This window comes from Aplidium turbinatum, chromosome 11 (assembly GCF_918807975.1).
Source record: "Aplidium turbinatum chromosome 11, kaAplTurb1.1, whole genome shotgun sequence".
Classification (NCBI taxonomy): Eukaryota; Metazoa; Chordata; class Ascidiacea; order Aplousobranchia; family Polyclinidae; genus Aplidium; species Aplidium turbinatum.
In genome coordinates, this window is record NC_137482.1 from 5,484,804 (window position 1) to 5,502,906 (window position 18,103).

Here is an 18,103-nt window from a genome sequence, read left to right on the forward strand (position 1 = left end):
AATAGACCCGTTGCATCAATAAACTGGTAAACGCATGTTGCAAAATGTACAAATGACGATTTATTACGAGGAAAAATCGAGCAATTTTTGTCATAACAGCTGCCGGATCAGTACGGTAGCCTACTGTAGTGACAATCAGTTTGGAAAGCGTTATGGAATACTTGGGTATAAGCTGTTGTGTTGCAAAATTAACCAAGCTTTTTTGGTTAGTATTGGAACAGAGTAGCCTACTCGGTATTTTATCAATTTATTAGTTTAGGAATGCCACTGGAAGTGTGGAAAGAAGAAAAGTAAGTAGCCTACACGTCAGCTACAAAAATACTAAGGTTTAAGTTTTCTTAGATGTCCGTGGTGCAGTTGCGAATAAGTAAAATTAAATCATACAAGTTGTGTTACGCAAATCACACAGTCCTTAATCCTCTCAAAAGCCCCCTGCATGCCCATTGCCCAGCATCAAGATTCTGGCCATTTTCTAATCAACAGCTCCTGCGTCATAATCAACTGTTTAAAACTAATGAATATCTGCTATTTGCTAAAATAATCCTACCCTCAATCTTATCCCAACTGACAAGCATTATAGAGAAAGACAAAGTCGGCATCCTATTGCAAGACATGGCTCAATTGACTCAATCCAAATTGCTAAACAAGTGCAACAGCTGCAAGTAATTATGACCGCGGCAACGACTGCAATCAAAGAAAACTTATTGTACAGCGCCTAGTGTTAACCTGCTTGACAACAAAGATTGGGTTGTGAAAAACAAATTAATTTTATTGCTGGGATAGAAACAGCCGAAGCACTTGCCTCGGAAGTTAAGCTTACTAAACCATTACAAATATCTCAGCAGACTTCTCACGGAAGTTATTTTTAACCGGCACAAAGCCCAAGTGGTTTAAATGCTCGCCTCTGCGCCGGTGGATGTGAATTTGATTCTCCATCGCGTCATACCAAAGACCGTTCAAACATAGTACTAAGCCTTCATTCCTGCGTGGCACTCAGCAGAAGAGTAGATTAAGGCTACTAACGTATTTCCCGAGGTAGTTTGCAACCGCTATGCACTCTGCTCTTGGTGTCGGGGGATACTCCACGGGTTGAACGAATTGCGTTCGGACAACAAGGAGGACTCCTTCAAAAACCCGGCAGTTGATTGCGCTTCAAGACGCTGAGCTCAAATTGCTCAACAAACAAACAGAAGTTGTTAACACGCAAAGAAAACTTGCATAGTGATGATTACATGGGCTATTGGTTAAACAAAATGTAGAAGTTGCAGATGACGCATTGGAGTAGCTTACCTCACTGTTTCAAATCCCTTCTTCAAGAACGAGAATTAGATGACTTTGCAGTCTAAAACTCTGAGACATCACTGCTAAAAACGCGCAATGATTTGGAAAAAAATATGTCGAACAACTTCATAATCAAGAATAATTTACAATATATCTTCAATTTCCGTTTCAATTTCGATTTCGAAAGTCGCCGTTTCAATTTCGATGACAGCCCAAGTGAAATCAAATTTTAAAAAATGAAAACGGACAAAAACTTTAAAAAAAATCTGGCAACATTGAAGTCGGAGTCGACCAGTTATATATCGAGGTTTCGGAGTCGTATATTTTTGCCCGACTCCACAGCCCGATGTTACATTACATTTACATCACATTGTGTAACCATAAGCACAGTCATGCCATGGCGACCTATAGATTGCTATGAGCCATTGCCATAGTATCTCGTTATGCAAAAGGTATCGAATAGCCAATAAATTTTATGCAAATAGTTTATTTTCGACCCAAAATAGAAGCAAACCGGGAACAATTTCTGGGTGAGACTTGCTAATGATAAAGTTAAGATTTATTTATTGTCACTCCACAGCAGCTAATATCTTTTAGCTACGGTACTGGACACTGGTGTTATTTTTTGATTTTCCATCAGCTTCGACTCTCGGGGTGTGCGCTTGAGCAACGCATTCTAAGGACTGCTCTCCATTCAGCTGCACCTAGCGAATGGAATAATTTCCCGGCAACAATACTTCAACAATCGGAAAAACTTCACTCTGCCAATCTCGGTAACCAGCCCTGCGTTAAGAGCCTCTACACTACAAGTATGCGAAACTACCAGGAATAACCTATCAAGGCTTTGTCAGTCCGAGGATAAAGATTCAAAACCAACCAACCAACTAACCAAGACCTACTGCTGACGATAACGAAGCTACACCCAATTACAGCAAAAATAAAATCAAAAACTCTAAAAATTTTCGGACATGCTAAAAGATCAAAACATGGAGTCAGCAAAATCTACATGAAAGGTAAAGTTAACAGAAAGAGAAAAAGAAGCAGACCGCCAAGACGATGGCAATGACAACATCCAGGCATAGATCGAACTCAATTTGACGACAATGTGCAAGCTAACTAAAAACCGTGATTCATGGAAACAGATAATCCTTGTTGATGCGCAATCTGCTTCAAGCTGAGATGGCGGTTGAGTATGGCTCAGTGGTTAAGCGCCCGACTCAAGATGAAGCGGCGCTGGTTCGGTTCCTGGGGTGTGCGCTTGAGCAACGTATTTCAAGGACTGCTCTCCATTCAGCGGCATCTAGTGGATGAAATAATTCTCTAGTAACAACACTTCAACAACAATCGGAAAGCTTTACTTTGCCAAACTTTACTTAACCTGCCCTGTGTCAAGAGCCTCTACAAGTATGCAAAACTACCTGGAATAACCAATCAGAGGCTTTGTCAGTCCGAGAATAAAGATTTAATACCAACCAACCATGTTTACCCCGATAGCTTAGTTGGTTAGCGCGTGACTTCAAGATAAAGCGGTGCTGGTTCGACTCTCGGGGTGTGCGCTTGAGCAACGCACGTTAAGGACTGCTCTCCACTCAGCGGCATCTAATGAATGGAATAATTCTCCGGCTACAACACTTCTACAATCGAAAAATTCACTCTGTCAATCTCGGTATCCTGCCCTGTGTCAAAAGCCTCTACAAGTATTCGAAACTACCAGGAACAAGCTATTAAGGCTTTGTCAGTCCGAGAACAAAGATTTGAAGGCGATAGCCACTCAACCACTGAGCTGGTTAGACTTGCCAACGATGTGATAACTGTTCTTGTTGTCGATCGAACGAGAACAACGTGGATGGAAAACACTTGCACCGAAAGCCAACTTTTTGTATGCTTAGTTTTCAACATTTTTTGTATTTCTAGTTGGCTTTAAGGAGAATGCGAACTTTATTTGATTAGTAAAAGATGTAAATATAAACAATTTTGAATAATGAAATTTTAAGTTAGTTAAATTGTAGCCTATGCTGCTTACATAGGCTAATAAGCATGCAATTTGAAATTGTAGCGAATTGTAATCGTAATCGCAGAAGTAGCAAATAATAGGTAATCGCAATGACACAATTCAAAATACTAAGTAATTGTAATAAAAACTACAGAATAGGCAAGTAATGCTAATCCGCTACTTCACCGCTGTAATTCTGTACTCCCTATGGTGTTTTTTCGTAAACGAAAATGGACCTTGATCGATATATGGTAATTAAGAAAGATGTTTCATGGCCACCTGGAGATGCGGCCTGATTTGTCACATTTTGCAGATTTTGATTACAGCTACTGCTAGTGCTTGAGTGACATTTTTTGAGATGTTTTTACTTTTTGTGGTTTCCTAATGACATAAAACTTTTTTGTTGCCTTGGGCAAGCAGCAGCAAATGAGAAAAAGTAAATTGAAAAACGCAAAATCAGACTGTTATTGAAAATTAACAGTCTGACTAAAATCTTCGAAATCAAATTTTTTTTGTTTTTTAACATGTGAGAATGTTAAAACCTATTGTGTCATCTGGGGAAAAGAATAAAGAAAGCGTAAGAATATAATTTTTAGAAAAATTTATTTAAACGTTCGCTCAAATTTTGAAAAACCTGGAAATTTCTGCAAAATGTGACAAATCAGGCCGTAGTTTTAGGTGGCCATGGATGTTTCTGTGAAGACAAGTGGATTGTCAAATTTTAGGAAAGCTCTTTATTTTTTAAATCGTAACAATTCATTTTCTAATTGCTTTGCTTCTGCGCTAAGTATTGCATTTTGCTCATCACGTTTGCAAACGGACAAGCTACGTCAATATTGCAAAAGGATTGATCATTTTTGCTGGTTTGGAAAGTTAGGAAAAAGACGAGAGCTGGTCATTGGGAACCTTAACAATGTTTTATGATCCTTTGTTGCGAACAACAACGTTGCTTTTTATTTAATCAACGTTGAAAGAAGTCGCTTTGCAGTAAAACTGAAAGCACGTTTCAATAAAAGGCGACAGTGGCACTGGGAAGCTGAGGCAAGAACATCAGCTAAATTATTGATGAATCTTCGTAATTGCGTTCAGTGCAATTGTTTCTTCATTCCGTGAGCCTAATTTGCACTATAGTTGCTTGGAGCAGCTTATCAGACCTATCAGACAGCATGGACTGCAGAAATATTGCGAGTAACTTAGTCCGCAAAAAATGTTTTTCAGAAGATCTTTTGCGAAACGGTGAGTGTGATATGCGTTTAAAAATATGTGACAACGAATGGTCAAATATTTGTGGCCATTTGCAACTGTTGCTAGAAAGATATGAGCGCAACTGAGATTGAGACCAAGAATGTTATAGAAACTAGCCTAATTGTAAAGAAGTTTGACGTTGATATGATGCGTTTTTGTGATGATAAGGAGTTGATTTATACAAGTCAAATAACTTTTCACACCCTAAGTGCATTGACATGAAATTGCTTTTACATTTCATTGTTTGTAGCCTAAACATGAATTCTTTGTAGGCATTTTTATAATCTGAGGCCCCCAATTCTTTAAGCCAATTACCCAGTTATCAAAAACAGGCAAATGGATTGTTTGCTGAAATCTATATGACTACATCACAAATCAAAAACGTGAGGTCGAAAACAGCAATGAAGATTTGGCTTTATCTAACAAAAAATAAAACAAAGAGCCTAAAATGTCGATACTAAACTTAAGTTCAGCATGCTGAAGTTGAGTTTAGTATCTACATTTTTGGTTCTTTATTTTTTGATTAGATTGAGAAGGCGTTCCAACCATTTTGCTTCTAACATTTGGCTTTTTTGACAATTTACGACAATAAAGCTGCGCTGGGCTGCGCTGGGCTGCGCTGTTCTGGGCTATGCTGATAACAGCAATGTTTATATTCCAGTAGATATATAATGTGTGTTCAAATGGATATTTAAAATATGTAACACATATTTTCTTGTTTCAAACATAGCCTACTGCTAAAATAATTCAACTGTAGGCAGCTTGATCAACATAGTAAAATTCTGTTACAGATCTGAGAAAAGTCCTTCACTTGTCTGATTTGACGTTTCTGGCGATTGGTTCAATGATTGGGTCGGGTCTCTATGTCTTCACTGGAACTGTAGCGCACAACCAAGCTGGCCCTTCAGTGGTCTTGAGTTATCTTCTAGCTGCACTGACATCCGTTTTATCATCTGTCTGTTATGCAGGTATTGGTGCTGTTTTATCGCCTTTTTCAGGGGTTCACCAACCATGGATTGTTTACCGATTTAGCAAACTCGCTGATTGAGCGGCTTAATCCAAGGATTACTTTGTTTATGTACCAACAGTAATTTCCTGATTAAAATCCTTAATTAATGATCCTCTGATGGACTTCACGTGAACTGGTTCTTTATTAACTAATCAAACCGTCAACTTAATTGGAGATTTTAAAGGTCCGCTGTTGGTGCATGTTCAACCTGAACTTTATTCTGTCAAATCACAAACAAACCTTCATTTCTAGGATCGTATTCAGCCACAGTAACAAACTTTAGTTTATCGGATGTGCGAACAAACTTAAATAGTATTTTGTTGTTACTAACGACAAGCACCATGCTTCTGACCAGTCTAATCATTTTGCTTTATTTAGAATTTGCTGCAAGAATTCCCATTACTGGCTCCGCGTACCAGTTTACTTATCTAAGTGTGGGGGAAATTTGGGCTTTTGTGGTTGGGTGGAATGTGTTTCTTGAGCACTCTGTCCTTGCTGCTTCCATTGCAAAGGGATGGAGCGGGTAACTGAGGTTGTTTTACATTCAGGAGAAAATCATGTTGATGCCGTGAACCAGTTTTTGAAATAAAACAACAGTACATAAATGAAAACAGTGAAAATAATACGAAAACAACAAACAGCGAAATAAATAAAACAACTATACATACTGTCTTCTTTGCAGTAACCCGGAAAGTTACCACAAAACAATTTTGTGTTTGAAAACCTTAATTTCCTTTGAAAAGTTTTTCTGCAGTTTCACAATTTTTACCATATTGGATACTTTTGAATCGTTGAAAAGCAGATTGCGATATAGTGTAGCTTATGTAACAACTGTGTGCTGGAACAAACAAACTGCTGTCTGCAGAGCAAAAAAGCTTATGAGTTATGAGAGTTTTTGTCCGTAGTGGAGAGTTGTTGCTGCGATTCCTACCTAAGCGAGCAAATTCCAATATGAATTCAGTAAACTTGCGTTGTAACTTAAGATTTCTCTCATTTCATGATTTTTGTTTCAATTTTACAACTTTAGATATGTGGATGGAATGTTTGGAAGCCCCATCAGAACCTATATGACGTCACATGCTCCAATGTCTGGCGTACTGCTCGGTGATTACCCGGATTTTTTAGCTGGAGCTTTTCTTGTGGTTGTCCTTGTTGTGGTTGGGCTTGGAGTGAAGTTGTCATCCAGAGTTAACGTATTTTTTGCAGTTCTCAATCTTTCTGTCATCAGCTTTATTATTGGTATGTTGTAGATTGAAGTTATAGAGTATAGACCATGCGTAATCGCCGCAACTTTTATAAGTTCTAGGGCGTTAGTTCAACTGTCAATCTAACTAACTTCTAGATGGCAGATTTATAACTTTTTAAGTTAAAATTACTATTAAGTCCAGATAGCCTATCATATCTCACATAAAGTAAGTAGCTCGTGGTTGATATAATAATCTAATGAATTTTAAAAAATGGATTGTAAATTATATTTAAATAATATCCATTATTTTTGTTTACAAATAACACTGCGTCACAAAAAAATATGGCATGTCGGTAACTGAGATACCAATATCCATTCTAGACGTAGTTTTGGGCGCTGATTCCGAATCTGAAATCGGTTTTGCTCTATCACGTTAGGTTTTTGAGTTATTCACAATTTTTATTTTCTTCAAATTGGCTTATAGTTGATTATATTGGTAATTGCTAATGTGCCTCTCAATTGCTTTATTGCCTGCAAAGTTGCTTTTATTGATTAAAAAAACATGACGAAAAACATCGATCGAAGATACAACAAACAAAAAACATTTATTACGGTATATATTTGATCAAATTACCTCATTAGCATCAGTTATAAACAAGTAGTGCGTCTGAATTTAAAGAAGCTACAACTGAAAAAACTTTCCAATTCCCACACATTTTATCACAAGGAGATTTGCAAGAATTGGTTAGAGATTTAAATTTGTCAAAAGAAAAATCTGAGTTACTTGGGTCACGACTGAAGCAATGGAATTTATTGCAAAAAGGCGTCAGCATCACATCTTTTCGAAAAAGGCATGCAGACTTGGCTCCTTATTTTTGTCTTGAAGAAGACATTTGCTACTGTTCGGATATCAATAGCCTTATGCATTTCATGGATAAAAGATATGAAGCCAGTGAATGAAGACTTTTTATAGATTCCAATAAAACTAGTTTAAAAACTGTTCTACTACACAATGGAAATGAAAAACCGTCAGTTCCAGTGGCCTACAGCACCAAGACCAAAGAAACATATGAAGCAATGAAGAATTTGCTAACATGCATCAGTTATGAAAACCATAAATGGCATATATGTGGTGACCTAAAAGTTGTTGGACTCTTACTTGGTTTGCAGCTGGGTGACACTAAGTACATGTGTTTCCTTTGTTTGTGGAGCCGGGCAGATGAACAGCATTATAGTACCGTACAGAAAAATGGCCCACCCGTGCAAATTTCAACCCAGGCAACTTCAACGTGCAACATCAGCCATTAGTTGATGCGAACAAAATTTTCCTTCCTCCACTCCACATAAAGCTTGGTTTGTTCAAAAATTTTGTGAAAGCCATGGATAAACAAAGCGATGGATTTAAAGATATTTGCGAGATATTTTCTTACAAAGCTGAAGCAAGGAATCTTTGTTGGACAAGAAATAAGAAAATTGTTGAAAGATGAAATTTTTAAAAGCAAATTGACTCCACAAGAACTTGCGGCCTGGAACGGTTTCTTTTTGGTTGTTGAAAATTTTCTTGGTAAGCACAAAGCAACGAATTACAAAGAAATTGTCAACCAAATGCTAAAGTCATATGAAGCGATGGGGGCTCAGATGTCGCTGAAAATGCATTTTTTGCATAGTCACCTAGATTTTTTCCACCCAACAATGCTGATGTCAGTGATGAACATGGAAAGAGGTTTCATCAAAACATTAAAATCATAGAAGAAAGATACCAGGGGAATGTCAGTCCTGCCATGATGGCTGACTTTTGTTGGTCTCTTCAAAGAGACACCATAATGAAGACCATCGCAGAAAGAGAAGATGCCCACAGCATTTCTAAAATGTTCAATGAGAACCTTTTTTCTGCAAAAAATGACTGATATCTTGGTCTTATAACGTAGCCTTTATGCTAAAAGACGACTTTTCAAGCTAACAAAAGTTTGTTAATTGTGATATTTGTTAAGTGTTTGCGATTGCATTTACTTTGTTCGTATATGCTGCATATCAATTAACAACAAGCTTAAAAATAGCTGGCAATTGATGCAAATATTCGTAAAGTTAGGCTCCTTATTACGGCATATTAGTTTTCATGTTGAATTGAATTTTTGATTGGCAGTGATTAAAAGAAATTTCCAGACTCTTTCATGAATTTTAAAAAGACTTTTTTGACTGCGGTAAAAAAGAGACATTATAACAAAATTGACCCAATTTTCAAAAATTTAAAAATAATAAATTGTGAATAACTCAAAACCTGACGTGATAGAGCAAAACCGAGTTCAGATTCGGAATCAGCGCCCAAAACTACGTCTGGAATGGATATTGGTATCTCAGTTACCGACATGCCATATTTTTTTGTGACGCAGTGTAATACAAAATGATCTATTGTAAATGCGTAGACTTACATAGTTACAAAAATATAATACAGTGCAAAGTTCAAACAAGCACCCCAAAACTTAATAGCTCAGCTGAACAAAAATCTACTTGCTATAATTGCTCAAAAATGTTGATATTAGTGCTGGTATGTCATGATAGTTAATAAAACAAAATTTTGTGGTGTTATCAAACAAAAGATGATTCATAAATAATGAGCTTTTTAAAGTCAATTATAGGTTTAGTGGTGTCACACAAAGTACAGTAAAGCATTTTATGTGGGATGCAATGTTAATGATTTTTTTCTATTTAAAAGTCAATTTCCAAATCTGGTAGAGATATGATCAGATCCATACCTGATTTGGTAAAGATTTGGACCAAATAAAGTGGCTATGTGGGTTATTTGTTGATTTCCGCCATTACGTTTGCTCACATTTTTTAAAAACGTTCATTTACACTAATTAATGTTAACTTCATTTCTGTGGGTGTGTTACGCTTATACACAAAATTTGTGCTTGTTTATACAATAAGCTCCAATATGTTGTGGTGTAATATTACCAGCAGTACAAGTTGTCTGTACTCTATAGTCAGTGTGTGATTTAAAACTGTTCGCAGACTGCTGAGAGTTACAGACGTTTTTTTTGTTGCATCAATAAATAATTCACTGTGCTGTAAAAGGCAAATGTTTCAACAATTTCTTTTCGTATTTGTTCTCAATAACACACGTGTAAGATAAACGTGTGTCGACTATCTCGCAGTTACCACAATCAAACCTCTGACATGGACTTCAACCGTCATGATCAATCAAGCTAGTGGCCTACTGGCCGTTCTGCCAAACAATCTCTTTAAAATTTAGATAAACTGTGCAGCATTCAATTATTCCACTCGATTGATTTTATTGATATCAGCAAATAAAAAAAAAGATTATTTAGTTGAAAAAGATGGGCTGAACAAATAAATATAAAGCTCAACTAATGCAGTCAACACATACTTTCTGAAAACAGAAAAAAATATTAAATGTTTTCTTTTTATACAGAGCAGGGATTGATAGATAATTATACTATTAATCCTTGATCTAGAGAGTCTACCCTTTTAAAATTTAAATCACTTCTTAAATCTTTTTATCTACCCGTTTAAGTCATTCGGCTAAGTTATCACCCGCAACAGCGTTTTAAGTAGCCTATTCTTGAAATGTTAATTTAGCTGACTTCATTTCTGTGAGTGTGTTACGCTTATACACAAGTTTTTTGCTTGTAGACAGTGTGTTGGCAATTATATCAATATTACAAGCTGTCTGTTGTCAGTGTGAGTTAAAACTGCTTGCGGACTGCTGTCAGCTATTAAAAGAAATTGATTTTAACATCACACACTAAATTTATGAGATATCATAACGCAGTGCATGCATTATTATGATGTGCAAAAACCTCAGTGAAGCATTAAAAAGTCGTGTGTCATTCAGTTATTTTTACAAAATGTTTTCGAATAAGAATTTCTAAAGATCACATTGTGTTGTTGAGCAAACAGCACTACACTTGATCGCTTACCTTGTACCGTACTCAAAGTAGAGGTTACTGTAGTGTGACACCCACTCAGTGTATCAGTCTTCCAAACTTGTTGAAAAATAGTCGGTGTGATATACTGTATGGTCCAGAAATGAATTATGCAATTAAATCGAACAGACAAAACAGCTAGGAAAATAAATACAGAATTATAGGCTATAGGCTACTCCATGTAAGTTAAGGCTACATTATAAAACAAGCTCTTACATTTTTAAAATAAGTTGTTCCTTTTAACAACTTATAACCTCTTCATTTTATGTTACTTAACCAAGCAACTGGACTTTATCTTGGAAATGAGCAAAACTGGTCGGGAAGTGACACATTTTTTCCACACGGATGGTCAGGAACAATAAGTGGGGCAGCAACCTTGATATTTTCCTATGTCGGATACGAGGTGGTGGCATCTGCAACAGAAGAGTCTATCAATCCTAAAAGGTCCTGACAACTGATTCTATTTGAGTTTAAGTAAAAAAGTTCGGTTATGTGACCGAAAAAACAGTTTTTAGGCTTATTTTGGACTCCTTGCTTGTTAAGAGTGATTGGGCAACCTATGCTATATTGATTACTGCGGTATTCATAACTCGACGTGAAATGCTCATAAACAAGAGAATATTCTTGACAAGTGCGCGCGATAAAATATTGACGCGATATATTTACACAATTATTATCGATTTATTGCAGAGATGTTCCGCTTTCCTTATTCATTTCTCTGGCAGTAGTAGTCATAGCTTATGTGGGAGCTTCGGCAGCTTTAACCTTGATGGTCCCCTGGCAAGAGATCGCTGTTTCCTCTCCTTTTCCGTCTGCGTATCAGTCTGTCGGTTGGAATTGGGCAAAATACGTTGTTTCTGTTGGTGCGTTGGCAGCAATGACTGCAGCTATGCTTTCAGCCTTAATTGTTGTACCACGATATCTTTTTGCCATGGCGAGAGACGGCCTGCTTCTGCCAATATTCGAAAAGGTCAACGACCACACTGGAGTAAGTGGCCTGCAATGACACTTTGAATCTAATAACCTAATGACATGTCCTTTTTCGTTGACAAGCTTCTTTTTCTGTCTCAGTAGTTATAACATGAGTCAGAAGTTCTCACTTGCTTATGTTCACACACAAGCCTTCAAACGTATTCATTGTGATATGATTTGTTCTTACTATGTATGAAAGGATTTAAAAATATTGCGCTATTGACAACGTAATTTTCTTGTAGCTTATTATGCCAAAGGCGTCAGTACGAGCGTAATTTATCTCTCCACAGTTGTCACAAATGTCACCTAATTAGGTTTTGAGACCACCCTCGGTAAAGTCATGCTCTTCACCACGCAAACATATATTCAAGCGCGTTTCAAAATTTAAGCTATTCATGGCAATATCCTAATTTCAAAAAAAAAATTGACGTAGGCTACCTTACGGATGTATCGTTTATTGTAGCTGGTGTGTTCGTTTTCGTCTTGAATATGTGAACAGCAAAAATAAAAAAAGTGCTATTCATTTACTATACCTGTATACTATAGTCATAGTGGAATAAATTTATTCTGATCTTAATTACATTACTTGCTGAACGTTAATCTACTTACTTTTGAAATCAGAAGAGCTTTTAGCGTCATTTGTTGTTGCTACAGGTCCCTGTTGTTGCCACCATCATCAGTGGAATACTATGCGTTGTTCTATCCATCATCTTCAGTCTTCAAACATTGGTGGAGTTCATATCCATAGGCCAACTCTTGGCTTGTACTTTTGTTGCCATCTGTGTGGTCAAACTGAGATATGAGCCCAATAGCTTGTCAAAGTAAGTCTCTCAAATAGCAGGTGACAAATTGTTGATGATGATGGTGATTTTACACAGGGGCGCCGATTTTTGACTGGGGGGGCAAGATTACGAAAAAAGGGCACTTTTGTTTACTAAAAGGCCAATTTTTTTTCAAGTTTTAAAATAAGATATAGCGATAATGCTAATCTATCAGCTCACTATGTGTTGAGTAATGATAGCATACAAGTGTCCGGTATGCAAAGAAGGGCATCATGCTATGTTATAATAGGCTTGCCATACGTTCCGGTTTAGCCGGGACAGTCCCGATTTTAAGACCTTGTCCCGTTGTCTCGCCCGGTTAACCAATTTGTTCCGGAGTTTTCAATTTGAGATTGCAAAAAAAATTTCTTTAGCTAGTCATCACAATTCTTTCTCAAGTGGGTCTGCGGAAAATATCAACAAAATGTTTCAGAAGCAAATGATCAACATCGACTTCTTTTTCGATGAGCACGTTTTGGTAAAGAAATAGATGTCTAAGAGTGAGAGGAAAGAATCATGGCAAAATGCAACGACATCTCTTGAACAAAAGTAAACTTTTAACAAAAACATAACCATTCCAAACTTTCAAAACCTTGTCGAGTTTGTGTTTTGTTTGCCTGGGACATCAGCACCAGTTGAACAAATTTTTTCAATTATGAACAATATGTGGTCTGATGACAGAGGCCAAATGCTAGAACAGAATGTCAGAGCTCTCCTCACTTGCAAAATTAATGTTGATTTGACATGTAGTGAATTTTATGAAAACATAAAATCTAACACTGTAGCCTACTTTCGAAAAAGGTACTTAGCACAGAAAAATATTATTAGGCCTGATTCATGTGCTCATAAATATTGTTAAGTTCCCTTGCTTTCGTTGGAGAAATAGGCTTAAATATATTGGTAATTTTCCCATATTAAATAATTATAGTTGCATTAAATTGTTTTGTATTAGGCCTACATTAAGATTATTTGCAGTTTTATATGCGTCCCGGATTTGCATTTCTAAAAAATGGCAAGCCTATGTTATAATGATGTAACCTACTGTCAAGCCTTAAAGCAGCCTGCGGCCATGGCCGCTAAGTAGTGCTTGAATGACCGCCGGTGCTACCTACTTAATCGGCCAAGTTTAGCCGCCAGTCTCTTCTAGCCAATTGTTTAATTTCGCAATAGACTGATCGTGGATTAACTGTCGAAAATATGTAGTGTCAAAGAGTGACGCAAAATTAGATCAGCGCGTCATAATCGCCACTGTTGCATTGTGCGGGAATATTTGTTATTGATGGAATATATCCATCTGCAATCAGCCGATCAACAGCGCTGTAAGTCTTGTTTGTAATTCCCGATGTATATTTGAATAAAGTCTTAATCGAAAGTGCTAATTTACATCGGCTGGCAATATTGTCGTTTTTATTTCGAATCGATGTTGTCGGACATTGAATCGTTGTTAAAAAGGAGAACTAGGTTAGTTGACATCCGAGGGGAAAACATTTTATCATCCTATTTTGCAAAAATTATGCTTCTTTTAGTAATGTCCTTCACATCATTGAAATACTTATTTTATTACCTTGCCGTCATCGTCAACACATGTCGAACGTTGCTTTTCGTTGCTAAAAAGAATTCTAGATGAGTGGCGAACTTCTTTAAAATCAGCCCCCCCTGCCCCCCCCCGCTTCCGGCGCCCCTGATTTTACAGCTAGTTTTATTAAAGAAACAAGACATACAGTTGACCCCAGACATTGGTTGAAGGAGTGTGTAATCCTTTGAAAGATCCTTTATCTGCAATGTTCTGATTTTAAAGGAGTATTCTTCCTTTAAGGAATGTTTGAGATTGAAAGTAGAAATTTTATAGCCTTCTTCACAAAGCTAAAGGCTTAGTTCCGAAGGCTTAATACAATGACAACTTTATCTTCTCACCCCTCCCCTCCCCGATGCTTGGATCAAGTAGGCTATGGGACTCACCTTTACCTTTACACGAGTAGTAAGCATTGGTACAAATGCAATGTTCTAAAAGTGTGTTTACGTCAATAAAACTGTTGTGATCAAAGTAGCCTTGTACACATTTTCTTGATGCCATTACATTCCAATATAGTCTATTATGCTTCGTGTGTATGTTCTTGAAATATAATTCAAGTAATACGCCAAAAGTAGACAAGTAACAAGAAGAATCATATTTTTATTTTTGTATTTATAGCAAAATTTGCCATTGAGGCTTTTAGAAATGTAAATTATCCTTGAAGCAAAATGGACAAGTAATTGCAATTGAGCAATCACAAAATATTTGAACGGTTCATTTTGTTTTATCGATAAAGTACTTCGTCTGAACGCCAGCAGTAGAAAGATTTTTATACATCTCTTGAACGTTTCTTGATGTTAATCCAATGCGAATTTGGATTTCTTCTGCAAAAGAACGTTAATATGACAGAGATTTAGGTTTCATGTCCTGAAATTGATTTTTCGTAGACTTTTGATAAAGGAAATGACTTTGCATTAGTAAATTGTTTTGCAAATTATTATAAAAGGACTTATCGCGGGATGAAATTTTCTCCATGTGATTAAAAGAAATTAAATTGAATTGAAAACGGCACTTCAGAAGTATATAAATCTTAAGCTACTTTTTTCTGAAATTGTTGCCATTTTGATAAAAGGTCGAAGATTAATCCGTCGTCTTGCGTATCAATTACCAGGAGAGCAGGGAAGCATTTTATTTCGAGAAAAAAAAGCCATTTTTTGATGTTCACACTTTGAAATTAAAACCTATACACGAAAATGCTTGAATCACATCTATTTTTGAAGTAAGTTAATAATTGTGAAAAAGAATTCAACTTTTTGCTCCCGTCCTTCAAGTGCGTCTGATTTGAATAAGTTGATCAAGAACAAAAAACTATATCCAACTTCTTGATTTTAGTTTGTTTTAATTTAAACGCTTTTTTTATAGCTTCGAGCGTCTTACAGAAGACCTTACTCCTTCAGAAACAACCAATTCAAGCATACGCCTTTCCGCGCTCGCAAACACCTCAGGTGTGGACTCATCAGAAAAAAACAATCAGAATTCCAAAGCTGATGAGGATACCCCTCTGAACGTCGGTCACCTGGGGGATTCTGATACAACAGTAACTCAGTATCAAACTACAGTGATAAGTTCCAATATCGAGACTTGTGGTACGCTGAAGCAGTCAATTGTGCAGTCCAGGTTTCTGTGGTTGCTCGAATGGACAAATAAATTTTCCCCAGGCACAATTCCTTTCTACTTTCTACTAACTGCAGTACTATTTGGATCCGTTGCTGTTGCTATGTTGCTGTTTGGTGACTCTAATCTAGAAAAGGCCTGGTTCATCGTCATCATCACAATGAATATCATTCTTTCATCAACATTCCTTCTTCTAGTCACAGCATTCAATCAGGATAAAACAATGAAAACTTACAAGGTATATAAATATTAACAGCGTGTGGTTGTGTATTAAGATAGCAGCCTACTTGGGTAGAGAGGTTGCGACATTGAACCATAACCAATTAAGTCCAAGCAACCCATTAGGATGGTTATAATTAAGATGGCACGTTTTATTTTTTTTATCGACGTAGCTGCTCATATAAAAAGACGTTATCTTCTTTCATTTTTATGTTTTCCAAATGCCTGCTGAGTATTGTTTTTGAACTGAGCAGGTTATCTTCGGTTAGAAAAAAGAGGAAAAAAGGCTTCGTAAAAAGTATGTGTTGACATTGAAACATTTTTGCAGGTTCCATTGGTCCCTTTTCTTCCTTTTGCAAGCATAGTGATTAATGTTATCTTGGTCTTAAAACTGCAACCCTTGACTTGGATGAGGTTCATAATCTGGATGATAATTGGTGAGGCTCTAGCATATATTGCACACAGTAGGCTACTGCGTTGTCAACAGATCTTGTAGTTTGTCACTCCGTAGTCTATTGCAGTAGACTAAGCTAACCTTGTTGCTCAGCGATGCCAAAAATTGTATGCTTGATTCTTATATGCGTCAGCTAACATATAGCAATACATTCATACCTACTGACAAGAATTAACATATTCGTATTCATAAGCTTAAGTCATTTAGTGATACTGTTTTCTTTCTATTCCTCGAAAATTTCAATTTAGTCCAAAATGCCTTTTAATTAGAATAGCCACAAAAGCTATATCTTGGTACTTCATTTAACTCTGATCGCTTTTTGTTTCATGGATACTTTTTCTAAGTGTAATAATTAGTATGATTCTTTAGTGACTTATCTTCCGTCGAGTATTTTACAAAACAAATATAGCCCACATAGTTTAACAGCTTCAATGCTCATAAAACGATGCTATGATGGCACAAGAAATGACCAAAATGTTGTTAAATTAATGATAATCTTAATTTGTTTCAGGTTTATTGATTTACGCGGTTTATGGATACCGACACAGTAAGTCCAGAAAAAAAGAATAGAAGTGGTTACATCATCATCCTGATTAAAAACTGTGAACCACAAGACCAAAAATGAAAACTTTTGATTTTAAAAACAAATCATACCCTTCATGTCCCACTTACATGAAGAACGTCTTTGAATCTACAATTTTTAAAATTATAAAGACATGATTTCTTTCTACTAAAATACTTTATATCGTATTTTACAAGTAGTCATTGATCTATAAAATGCATTTTTTTGCAACCGCAACAGACGTTTATCTCGTTCTTCATCTTAAAATTACAAATGCTGTGGCGATGCATTGTATTTATTCACCCGTTTAAATTATCGTGTGTGACACACAAGTGACTCAAGCTTGATTTAAAATTGTGCAATTATTACAAGGTTTATGCTCTGAGACATGACAAGCATGGTGAACGGGGTAAGGAGATAAACATTCCCTTTAGATAGACAGAAAGGACTTGATGTCTTCGTTAAAATTTTACAACAAAGTACTGACCTTGCATAAAAATGTGGCCAGTGTTTCTACAAGAGAAGTTTTCTTCGGACATTTTATGTAGGTTTATCATCTTAGTGAAGTTTACCTCATTTGACCCACTTTCAAGTTCTTTACCTATGGTTGCACCCTTAGCTCAAGCATGTAGTCAAGTGACCGATCTTTGAGCGATCCAATTGTCAATTACGATAAAATTTTGTTTCTTTCAATCGAAATATCTTTAGAATCTTTGAACATCGAAAAAGGGTGTTATACAGTTTTTGTTTATAACCGTCTCAGTGGCTTAGAAGCAGAAGATAGAATGTCCGCGTTTGAGTCGTTAGTATTGGTGTCCGACAAATTGTTCGTAAAGCAATTGTTCGTAAGCAATTGTTCGTAAAACAATTGTTTGTAAAATTAATTCTTCGTAAAACAATTCTTCCTAAAGTAGTTTTTCGTGCATGCAGTTAAAATTTGATGTATACGAAGAAATGCTTTACGAAGATTTGTTTTACGGATTTCATTTTATGAAAAACAGTTTACGAACAATTGTTTTACGAACAATTGCTTACGAACAATTGCTTTACGAACAATTGCTTACGAACAATTGCTTTACGAACAATTGCTTACGAACAATTGCTTACGAACAATTGCTTTACGAACAATTGCTTACGAACAATTTGCCTATAACCGTTAGTGTTAGGTTCAGTACTCTGGCAGGTTATATCGAAGACTTTATCAAAATTACAGTAAATTTCTTTGAT

The 18,103-nt window shown here is 36.4% G+C and overlaps 1 protein-coding gene across 1 annotated transcript; it reads left to right on the forward strand.

Moving 5' to 3' along the window:
- The first annotated feature begins 4,397 nt into the window (after nucleotides 1-4,397).
- Nucleotides 4,398-17,173, forward strand: LOC145779973 (cationic amino acid transporter 4-like). The gene is made up of 10 exons (XM_082591666.1): nucleotides 4,398-4,510; nucleotides 5,311-5,487; nucleotides 5,907-6,051; nucleotides 6,556-6,767; nucleotides 10,943-11,105; nucleotides 11,352-11,649; nucleotides 12,288-12,454; nucleotides 15,390-15,879; nucleotides 16,189-16,297; nucleotides 16,826-17,173. Exons 1-10 carry the CDS (start codon nucleotides 4,441-4,443, stop codon nucleotides 16,882-16,884), a joined length of 1,890 nt encoding a protein of 629 aa, XP_082447792.1. The 5' UTR covers nucleotides 4,398-4,440; the 3' UTR covers nucleotides 16,885-17,173.
- The last annotated feature ends 930 nt before the right edge of the window (nucleotides 17,174-18,103 follow it).